The following is an 11227-nucleotide window of genomic DNA, read 5'->3' on the forward strand; positions in this document are numbered from 1 at the left end:
ACAGGTGCTAGGTCCAATCAGAAAGTCTCCAGCCGGTGAAGGATGTGTTGGCACTAAAGCCAGGCAGATCTTTGAGTCCGTTCAGCAGAGCAATCACAGATAAAATATTTTATATATATATGTTTTCTATATAACACCATATCGATATTTACTGTAACCATCTTCATTTAGATTTAAAAAATATATTTTGCAAATGCAAAAAAATAAAACATGTTTCATATGAAGTATTTTTTTTCTTCTATGATTGGATGAGCGGTGGTTTCATGGTACTGTGATTAATCTCTTTGCTCAGCCTCAACTCGACGTGGAACAACTCTTAACTATTTTTAAACTTTGTTTTAAACGTCTTTTTAGCAGCATGCTAAACATTAACTGGAACATCACGAGTAGCTAAAAGCCTCAAACTGAGTCAAACATGCTGAAGAAGAGCAGAAGACGAACAAACCCTCTCGTAACCAAAACCAGATTTTTAGGAGTGATCGACTTCTTCACAACACTACAGAGAAAAAAGCCAACCAGCAGAGAGAGGAACCAGTCATTCAGCTGTACAACCAGCACATGAAGATTAAGGCTGAATCAAAATGTTTGGAGTTCCCTTAAACATAATGGGCCAAGAAGTCCATAGGAGTAAGTTATCCTTATTTCTATGCATCCTGCATGACGAGATGATATGCAACACTAATAAGCAACTGCAATAGAGAAGTATGTAATGAACATAACAGCGGGGCACTACTGAGGCAGTGGTGTACTGTGGTGTACCCCAAGGTTCTGCCCTGGGTCCCATTTTGTTTCCCTGGCGACCCACTAGGCCGAAAAAAAGAGGTTTTAAGTTGTCTCCTCTCACTGCTACACTAAAAAACTTTCAATTAGTGGTAACAATCTTTTATTTCTTGTGTACAATTAACATTTCGTCCTCTAGGGGGAACTCATGTATACCTTTAGTTTCTGGTTGAGATGAACGACTGGTTTCCCCGTTTATTTTTACCCATCTGTGAGGTGATGAACTCATCTATAGCGTTCTGCCCATACACTGATGGATGCAACAAATCAGCAATGAAAAAAACTTGATATCAAAGCAATTAGCATTAGCGCAATTATTTTTTTTCAATGCCACCGATACACGAACACACGAGCGAGCAGCTACGCTAAGCAACGTCTCCACAGAGAATCAAGCGCCGGCTCAAAGTCTACAGAGAGCTCAAACACAAGAAGATTACAACCATAGAACAGTAGTTAGGTCTTTTTTTTTGATCAAAATAAAAATATTTAAAGTATACTTTCATATAGAAGCAAGAAAAAATAAGTAACATCTCAATACTCCAATAATAACTCTTACATTAATATTGTGCTCATTGGGATTCTATCTCTTTACAGATATTCATATTAATTCTTATAGATATTTATATATACTTTTTTACTGTTTTGCGTCCCCTTGCCGTAAGAACTGTACGCCACCTCCAGCTGTTGACAGTCCAAAGACCTCATTGATATGGTTTATGAACGGAGACCTGATCCCTGTGGCTGATGGGTGTGTGGAAGGCAATAAGTGGTCAATGAGGAGATGCTATGAGGCTGGCGATTAGCACCACAGAAGGTCCAGAGTGACAATCGACTTCAGAACTTCTGGAGGGACGACTGAATCCAGAAGGTCAGGAGGGACCATTGACTTCCGGAAGGTCTGGAAGGAAGATCCATCCAGAATGTACGAAAAGATGAGTCTCTTCAGGAGTTCCAAATGAATGATCCACTCCAGAATTTCAAGAGGGACCATACACTCCAGTGGGTCATGAGGGACAATCTTCTGGGATGATCTGCTCTAGAGGGTCAGGAGGGACCATTCACTCCAGAAAGAATCATTCATTCTGGAAGGTAAGGAGAGATGATGCATTCCAGATTTTCAAGACTAAATGGCCACTCTGGAAGGTCATGCTCCAAAACTTCAAGAGAGATGAAACAACTTCAGGAGTGATGAACTACCCTAGAAGGTCAGGAGGGACCATCCGCTCCAGGAAGGTCAGGAAGGATGTTCCACTCAAGACCATCTCGGGGGAGGGTCTATTCCAGAAGTTAAGGGAAAGTCCACTTCAGAAGGCCAGAAGGGAGCATCCACTGTAGAACTCCAGGGGGGATGATCCACGCTGGAAGGTCATGGGGGGACCATTCCCTTCAGATGGTCGAGAGCAACCATCCACTCCAGAAGGACAGTCGACTCCAGTGGGTCAAGAGGGATGATTTACTCCAGAAGGCCAGGAAGGACCATCTAATCATCAATCCCAGAGGGATCATCTCTTCCAGAAGGTTGAGAGCAACCATCCACTCCAGAAGGTCAAGATGGATGATCTACTCTGGAGGTTTAGGAAGGATGATCATCGAATGATCCACTCCAGGAAGCACTTTAATGGAAACGTGAAGAGTCAAACCCTAATGTCTAATGAAGCACTGAGCTGAAGGATGACGGACAGACAGACGGGACCCTGTAAAGTACCGGAGGTCATTCAGTCAGGAGACAGTCTTTTTTTCAGGCGTGGATTGTGGTCGAAAGTCATTTTGGGTTTAGCGGCACAGACGTAGATTAGCTCAAGAGAGTCCAGAATGTGGATCAGTTAGTTATAGGGTTTTAATCCAGTCTTTACAGGCTCTAAGTGGTTTAAAACAATATTGGTTGAAACCAGTTTAGTTTTGATCCAAGCAGGTCCAGACCAGTCTAAGGGTAGCTGGTCACTGCAGTCTGTTTCTGGGCCAGACGTCGCAGTTCCTCCCTGATAGCCTTTATAAGGGAGGCAGAGGTGTGGGCAGAGGGTGAGGCGTCCTCTGGCGGGTACTCTGGAGTCGGTGAGGTCAGAAGGAGAGGTGGAGCCGATGGGTCCCGTAACGAGGAGCTGGGCATCTGGAAAACAGAGGAAGAGGAGAACTCAGGAAACGACAGCACCTGTAGGACAAAGGGAGAGAGAGAGAGACAGAGGGTGAGGCCAAGACCAGAAAATAGATCCAGATGAAAGACATGAAGAGAAACTGCAAAGAAATTGATGACTACCGACATTAGTTGTTGTTTAACAGCTACCATCCTTAGTAGACTCGTAACTGAACAACATGAGGGTCAGCAGGGTCGACTTGCTTCAATTGCTCTAGACTGGACTGGTTTGATCAGTACTTCTCTGAACTGGTCTGCATGGACTGCTCAGCACTGTTTCCGGATTGGAATCGAAAGGATTTATCTTGACAGTTCAGGGCATGTCTAGACTGGACTCTTGATTTTACTGCTCCCCACTATAGACTCACACTCTCTCTGCTGGCTCCTGGTCTGGAAAGGTCCTGGTCTGAGTGCTGCTGGTTCCAGCTGGAGCCAGTGGGACCAGACATGCTGCGACCCACCCCTGGGTACGCGCCAATCTGACTGGACAAACCCACCTGGGTCAAATGGTGGAGTTGCGCACCTGGAGGTCAATAAATGAGACAGAAGAGGAAGAGAAACACGCATTTAAGTGATATTGAGTTTCAGTGTAGCAGGATGTCAAAATCAGCAATGGTGCTGCGTATGCAGATGACTGTACCTGTGCTGCCCCCTACAGGTCGTGGTCTGGACGAGGAGGGGGGGTCCTCGTACGGCCCTCTACTGGAGTGAACCGACTCCTGCAGCTGTTCTCCAGTAGAAACATACCCTGCTGAGCTTAGACCCTGCCTGTATGAAACACACAGATAATCAGCACTGGTTCAGGTCCAGATTACAGACATGGACCTGGTTTTAAATTGCACTGACACTGACCTATGGAGCAGGCCCTGGACTGATGTTGGAGACATTCCCAGCTCTGCGTATCTCTGCAGAAAGAACGAAAGAAGAGGAAAATGAAAACTGAACATGGAGTCATGACAGACTGAAAATGTCTGACACACTCACAGCAGAGAAGGGGCTTTGGGAGGGTGCAGCTGGGTAAGAGCCCCACTGCCTGCCTGGGGGGGGGGCGGGCCTGGGGAGAGGGGCTGGGCAGGGCGGGGCTTACCCCGCTCAGCCCGGCGCTGCCCTGCGAGGACGGCGACACCAGGGCGAAGGCGTCATCCAGAAGGCAGTGCATCTGCTGCCGTGCCTCCTCGATTGAGGGCTGGGGGGGCATATAGGGGGGCGGGGCTGAGTCAAACACCTCGTCAGTAGGGGAGGGGCTGCCGTGGTCCGGGGGCAGGTCAGGGTCCGACTAGAGGAATGAAAGAATGAAGAGAAAGTGTTTAATGCGTTCCAAATCATTATTTACATTTATTTCATCCATCCATCCGATATCTATTCGCTTATCCTGGACAGAGTCCTGAGGACAGCAGGCTTAGGAGGGACTTCCAGACGTCCTTCTGGACCCCGAAGCCTTTCCAGGCCACATGAGATATACAGTATAATCCCTCCAGGTTGTTCTGGGTCTACCCCGGGGCCTCTTACCAGGTCCTCGTAAGGGAGACATCCAGGAGGATCCTGATCACAAGTCCAAACCGCCTCACTGCTGAGGTCACACCAAACCACCTGTCTATCTCATGCTACATTTGACTCTCACGCTTGACTAAGACAACCGCCCTGATGCTGCTAAAGGTCACGTTCTAAAGGAACCAACAGAACCACATCATCTGCAAAGAGCAGAGACTCAATTCTGCGGTCCTCAAACCGGAGACTCTCCTCCCCCGGCTGCACCTTGAACTCCTGTCCATGAAAATTTAGAAACAAGATCCATGGGACCAACACTGAAAACATGATAGATTTTGTTGCGAGTAAACGGACACAGTTCTCACTTTGGTCATACAAGGACCGGATGGATCGTAGCAAAGACACTGGTACCCAATATTGATGCAGGACTACTCAGGGTACACGGTCGTAAGCCTTCTCCAAGTCCACAAAACATATGTAGACTGGATGGGCAAACTCATGACTCCTCCAACAGACCTGTAAGGGTAAAGAGCTAGTACGCTGGTCCACGTCCAGGACGAAGTTCACATTGCTCCTCCTGGATCTGAGGTTCAACAATCGGTCACAGCCTCCTTTCCAGAACCTTAGAATAAACTTTCCTGGGTGAAGCCGAGCTGTGCGATACCCCGATAATCGGAGCACCCACTCCGATCCCACCTTTAAAAAAATGGAACCACCACCTCGGTCTGCCTCTCCAGAGCAACTGTCCCCAACTGAAGAGACAGTCCAACAATGTCCAGAGCATTAGGATTCTATAATAATTGATATACGATACAAAGAAAAAAGGAACTAAAACGCTACCCTGTGGAACTCATTCAATGGATGTGGGATCAGAACCACCAGAAGGACGGAGCTGTACTGCTACCTGGTTAAACTTGGTTTTCGTCTCACCATGTAGGCCACGTTGTTGAATCCCGGGTATTTCCTGTAGGTGGCGCTGTGATCGGTGAGCAGCCGGTCTCGGTCCGTATCAGGAAGACTTCCGGGTCCTGGCTGAGCTCGCCGACCTCGAGGAGAGCGCCTCCCTCTGGAGTGGGACAAAGACACCGTTTTTCCTTTACAGCCCAGACTTTATTCATGAATATAGTAAATAATAAACAATATGAGTTGAGTTAACTCTACAGGATTCTCAGGTCTGACCTCCTGGAGTCGGTGGGGGTGAGGGGCGAGTGGTTGTCGCCCTGCAGGATGCAGTCCATGTGGTCGTGGGCGGAGCTGTAGAGACGCTGCGCAACCTCGCCCTGCACCGGCCCGTCTCCGAATGCGTCCATGATGTCATCCATCGAGGGAAACTCGCACTGGCCACGCCTCTTGGCGCGCTGCCGGAGTTTGTTCCTGTGGTGCTCGATCTCAGACTTGTGTCTCAGCGCCACCTGCAGGAAAAGCACAGGGGAACGATGATGAACAGTCAGTCCGGTTTCAAACGTTGTTGAAGAGAATCCTCATAATAACTCGTTATGTTGAACCCAGCATATTTGGTTGCATAAATACATCTCCACCAAACTGTTCCCAGAGAAGCCACTGTGAGAGGTGGTTAATAGAGCCATGCCAGGAAAATGAAGTAGTATATGAGGACATGTTTAGATAAGCAGAACATTGTGATGAAGTTCCTCCGAGAGACATTAGTTAAGAATCATGCCAGGAAACATTTCCCGTACAAATATCATTTGACCTGCCAGAACCTTCCAGACAAAGAGGAAGCAGTCCAGATGCGTTCTGTTTTTGGTTCAGTTGAAGGGATTTGATCGATTGACTGGAAGGTACAGTCCACCAAAGGTATAAAGCCAGACGTAAGCACTCTGACAATTTGGATTCGTCGTGAACTTGTCATTGTGCGCAATAAACAATCCCCGATGGTTGCAACTCCAAGAACTGTGTCTTTCTGGGTGCGGTTTTTATCGGGGGCAGCGGTCTCACCTCTGTGCTGACCTTCTCGGTGAGGGTGGGGCTCAGGTGCGACGGCGGACTCGGTCGCGGCTGCATGGCGATCAACTGCACCTTGTTGGCCTGACGACGCGTCCCGTTGGACGAACCGCGGGACAGACGGTCGACGTGGTCGAAGATGGAGGACGAGGACAGTAGCTCGTCTGGACCGCTGCCTAAAGGAGCGTCATGTGAGAATAACACGTATGAGACAGAGGCTCCGCCTTCTTCACCAGCTTATCAGCATCTGATCGATTGATGATTAGCTTTAATCTATCAGGAGATGAAGGTAGAAACTTACCCAACTTGTTCCTCCCTTCAGTCCAGAAGCATCAAAAAGAAAAGACATGAAACGGATTTGATTAGCTCATTCAACCTCCTCCTCTCTCTTCTCCTCCTCCTCTCTTTCCTCTCCTGTTCCTCCTCCTCTTCTCTTTTTTCTCCTACTCCTCCTCCTCTTTCTTCTCTTCTCCTCCTCCTCTCTCACAGGTGTTTTTTCTTCTTAATCAACAGTTTCCTTGTGACACAGTAAATCTCTAGGAAACATCACTCACACACACACACACACACACACACACACACACACACACACACACACCACAGCTGGTGATGTCACAGTGTCTCTGACCATTTTTTGGTGTCTTCCTGTGCTGCTTCCCCTCGCTGGGCGTGACCACAGGTCGACTGCTTTCTTCTGCCGATTCTCTGCCGCTCGATTGGTCGCTGCCTAACGAGTCTCCGTCTGATGGGCTGAGTCTGAAGGACGAGAGACGGGAGTTTAATGTCTGGACTGTTTTGGATCTTTTTTGGACATTTGTGAAAAAACCTTTTAGTGACCATTATTATTTAAAGGACGTTTTTACAGACATGTATAGAAACCTGAACCTGGGCGTCCTACCTGCCCCGGCGGCGGCTGTTCCGTGCAACCTTTGTGGATGAGCCTTTAGATTTGGGGGTATTGAGGTCTCCGCCGTCAGAGGGCGTGGCCTCCTTGGCGGGGGCCGGCAGCGGGCCGGGCTCCTGGATCACCATGATGTCGTCTTTGCTGTGCTGACCCAGGTGCAGCTTTGCAAAGTCGAAGCCTTTGACGCTCGGAGCCTGAAGCTGAAAAGAGGACACGGTAATCAGCTGCTAGAGTGGACGACAGGAAAGACAGAACTACTTCCTGTTGACCTCTGACCTTCTGCCTCTGCTGGATGGTGTTGATGGCGTCCGGCTGGAACTCCAGCTTCTCTGAGCCGCACAGCTTCCAGTAGAGGATGATGATGATGAAGACAGCCAGCAGGACGGGGACGACCACACCGACGATCAGCCAGATGCTGCTGCTCTGAGTCTCCGCTGTAGGGACAGACAGAGTCTCCACAGCTGGAGATGGGAGAGAGACAGGTGAGAGACAGATTAGAGAGAGAACAGAGACAGAGACAGATAGGTGAGAGACAGGACAGAGACAGGTGAGAGGACAGAGACAGGTGACTTCTCTAGACTTACGTTGGGCGATTGGCCTCTGGACGCGGTGTCCGAGGACGATGGCGGCTCTCTGAAGGTCCAGACGGTTCAGGGTGACCGCCATCGCCTCGGCAGGTATCCGCTCACCACCTGGACCCTCCACGAAGTAGAAGACCTCCAGAGGACGCTCCGCCCCCGACAGCCTCGCCACCCGCACCACCTGAGAAACGACAGGTTAAAGGTGATGAACATATTCAGGAGAGAAGAAGAGAGAACCAACACTGATGTGTCGTTCAGAAACTCTTGTTCACTGATTTTCATCGGGTTGTAATCTCTGTACATGTGTGTCGACAGAGGTGTGTCGACAGAGGTGTGTCCATACCTGCAGACTGTTGTTGCCCACAGCTGTAGCTCTGCTCCAGCGCCTCCTGCTGGTGACCTGCAGACTCTCCTCCAGCAGCAGAGCCAGACGTCTCTCCAGACGAGCTTTAAAACTCTTCTCGGCCACCATCTGCTCCTGAACTCCCAACAGGACTGAAACACACATTCACACAGTAAACAATATTCTTTTAGAAAATTCTACCAAAAGACTGAAGCAGACGTGTTCTCACCTGTACGGACCCAGGTGGAGCGCAGGTGGTGAGACGTGTTCAGCTCAGGGTAGTGGAAAGCTGTTTAACACACATTATTCACATATTTAACACATTTCAAAGTGTGTTTTTCACACATTTATATATTTCATATATATTAAAAAACATAAATGACATTATTAACACGTGTGTACAAACAAACTTCGTACGTTCTGCGATCTGAAGGACGGGAAATCCGACGTAGAAGCTGAACTCGACCAGACTGAGCTTCCTCAGGTGTTCGCTGACCTCTGACCCCAGCAGGTAGTCCCGCCCATCACGCACCGCAAAGGTGATGTCGACGGAAATCTTCTGCTCCGACGCCGCCGCCGCTGGCCGGCTCACAGACATGGAGATGTTCAACAGCTGGAGAACACACAGGTGTACAGATGCTGCTGATTTTTTTGAAAGACTCATTCATTAATTTTGAAGGTGAGAGGCTCACCTGTACGGTGACGTTTCCAGCCTCGTGCGATCGTCTCCGCGTCTCGGCGTACGCCATCATCAGCCCTCTCTCGACACGCTCGCTGAAGTTACAGACTCTGATGTCGATGTGGGCGGGGACGAACTGCATCACAGAGTGGATCTGGTACTTGAAGTCAGGTACGGTGTAGAGTGGCGACACGGTGGGAACCGGGCCGGAACCGCGTGGCGGTTGGCGGAGGGCGTTGATGACCGACATGGCGGTGAAGATCAACGGTCCCGACACGACGCGGAAGGCAAAACTGGACGGAGTTCTCAGGAACTGATGAGGCGGCAGAGACAGATGGCTGTCAATCATCTGACATCAATAGCTTTAATCAATCAAGTACAACAGGTGAGAATAACTAATCAATAACTCAACTAAAACTAGAGAATTTTCTTTAACGAGAGATGGTGTTTGTGGGAGGTGTTTTTGGTGTAGGAGGTTGAGGAGGTGGTGTTTGTACCTGGAGCTCCACTGAACGGTTGAACTCTCTCTTCAGAAGATCTCTGACTTGAGTGAAACCTGCTGACGAACCTTTGGAACTGACTGCAGGAGAAAAAAGAAACAGATTAGCTGATCAAGATCTTTCTGATCACATAACCTACAGGACCCGGTGCTGCTGTCATGTGACCTACTCACCTACTCTGACCAGGTACATCTCCGGCTTGGTGATGTTACACAGGTACTGTCTGGTGGGCGAGGTCTGGGCCATTCTGGTTGTCGTGACCGGGGGGGCTCTGGTCAGGCTGATGGCTGTGATCTGTGTGGTGGTGGTGATGGCAGTGGTTGTGGCCTTAGTAGTGGTCCTGGTGGGTGGAGCCTTCACTGGCTTCTCCGTGACCACTGGAGGCCTCTCTGGTCTGTCGGGGCGGGTGGGAGGTCCTAGCGGGGGAGGGGGAGGTACCCAGCCAGTGGTGTTGGAAGGGGGACGAGGAGGGGGTCTGCCCGGTGCCGGGGCACGTTCTTTGGGTTTTAGATCAGGAGGAGAAGCAGTTTTTATAGTGGTTGGCGGTGGAGGTGGGTTCTCCTCACCCGCGAGAGTGGGTGAGAGGGTGAGGGGAGGGGTGGGCCCCTCTAGAGGATGCTTGGACTCCTGTTCTGGAGGAGGACCAGAGCTTGGGGATGGAGAGGAAGATGAATAGGGACGGTGAGTTTGTGTTGTTGTGGGAGTGATGGGGGGTTTGGAGTCAGTCCAGTCCACCGGGTCCTGGTGTCTCTCCCTCTCTCTCTCCCGGGCCAGCAGGTTGGTGTAGTACTCCATACTGTTCATGTCCGGCAGCAGCAGCTCCGTCGGCTCCAGAGGCATCATGTCCTCCAGGTCATAGTCCTCGTCCCAGTTGGGGAAGACGTCCGGATGGGAGGGGCGAGTGTGCAGCAGGATGCTGGGGGTGGAGGAGGAGGGTGAGAGAGGGAGGCGTGGGGAAAGGGGAACGGTGGGACGGGCGGGGAAGGCGGTGTCATAGGAGACCCAGTCGCTACCTAGGTCCTCGTCATAGGGGTGGTTGGGTAGTGGTGTGGCCAGGGCCAGCTCCTCTCCGTCAGGCACCATGAAGGACAGAGTCTCCAGGTAGTCTCCGGAGCCCCACGCTTCTTCCTCCAGGGAGGGGTCCTGCTCCCAGGGTGGAGGAGGGGTGAGGGTGGGCTGGGTGTGTTGAGGGGGCAGGGCTGGGGGAAGGCTCGGGGACAGGAGGTCCGGAGGTCTCAGCAGGAGGTGGATCCCCTGAGCGCCAGAGTCCGAGTCCTCTACTGAGCCGCCGGTGCCAACGCTGTTACCATGGTAACCGGGATCTGAAATCTGAGGGCTGGGGGCTGGGGGTCCTGAAGGGGAGGAGGGTGATGAAGGACGGGATGGAGAGTCCGCCGTCCCGTTGAAGTCCAGCACACCTGTGAGGCAAAGACAAGGGTTAAATTAACATTAACTTTCACTGTATTTTACCAAAACTAAGGGGACCGTACCAAAAACGAGGAACTTGACCAAAACTGAGAGGCTACGCTAGGCTAACCAGCTGCTGTACAGACATGGGAGTGGTCAATGTGAACATCTACATCTCAGAGAGGAAGAGAAGAAGAGGATGATGAGTGATCTTCTTCACAGAGATCAATAAAGTAAACATATAACACAGCACCTTCTTTCTGTTTCCTTCACAGGTTGTTTTAATTTTATTCAAACCTATTTGTCATTGTGTCATCACACACACACACACTCTCATCTGCTGCCGGCTTCGTTGCCATGGTGATGCCGTGCTTTGCGGCAGCATCACGTGCCGAAAAGAGACGCGAGAGGTGACACGAATCATCTGTATTCAGGAGGCAACGCCTCACACA

The 11227-nt window shown here is 50.2% G+C and overlaps 1 protein-coding gene across 1 annotated transcript; it reads right to left on the reverse strand.

Moving 5' to 3' along the window:
* Positions 1-457: 457 nt before the first annotated feature.
* On the reverse strand, positions 458-10811 carry LOC116401473 (UPF0606 protein KIAA1549-like; the record flags this gene model as incomplete). The annotated part of the gene is given in 20 exon segments (XM_031879883.1): positions 458-2929; positions 3280-3434; positions 3552-3679; positions 3764-3816; positions 3896-3955; positions 3957-4187; positions 5330-5465; positions 5579-5811; positions 6356-6537; positions 6663-6677; positions 6990-7117; positions 7260-7465; positions 7542-7726; positions 7850-8027; positions 8190-8341; positions 8419-8478; positions 8607-8802; positions 8882-9181; positions 9366-9448; positions 9542-10811. Coding segments are annotated over 20 exon segments (4176 nt in total), but the record flags the coding sequence as incomplete, so codon positions are not given.
* Between the last annotated feature and the right edge of the window lie 416 nt (positions 10812-11227).

Source organism: Anarrhichthys ocellatus, unplaced genomic scaffold (genome assembly GCF_004355925.1).
Source record: "Anarrhichthys ocellatus isolate YVR2014 unplaced genomic scaffold, GSC_Weel_1.0 scaffold475, whole genome shotgun sequence".
NCBI lineage: Eukaryota > Metazoa > Chordata > Actinopteri > Perciformes > Anarhichadidae > Anarrhichthys > Anarrhichthys ocellatus.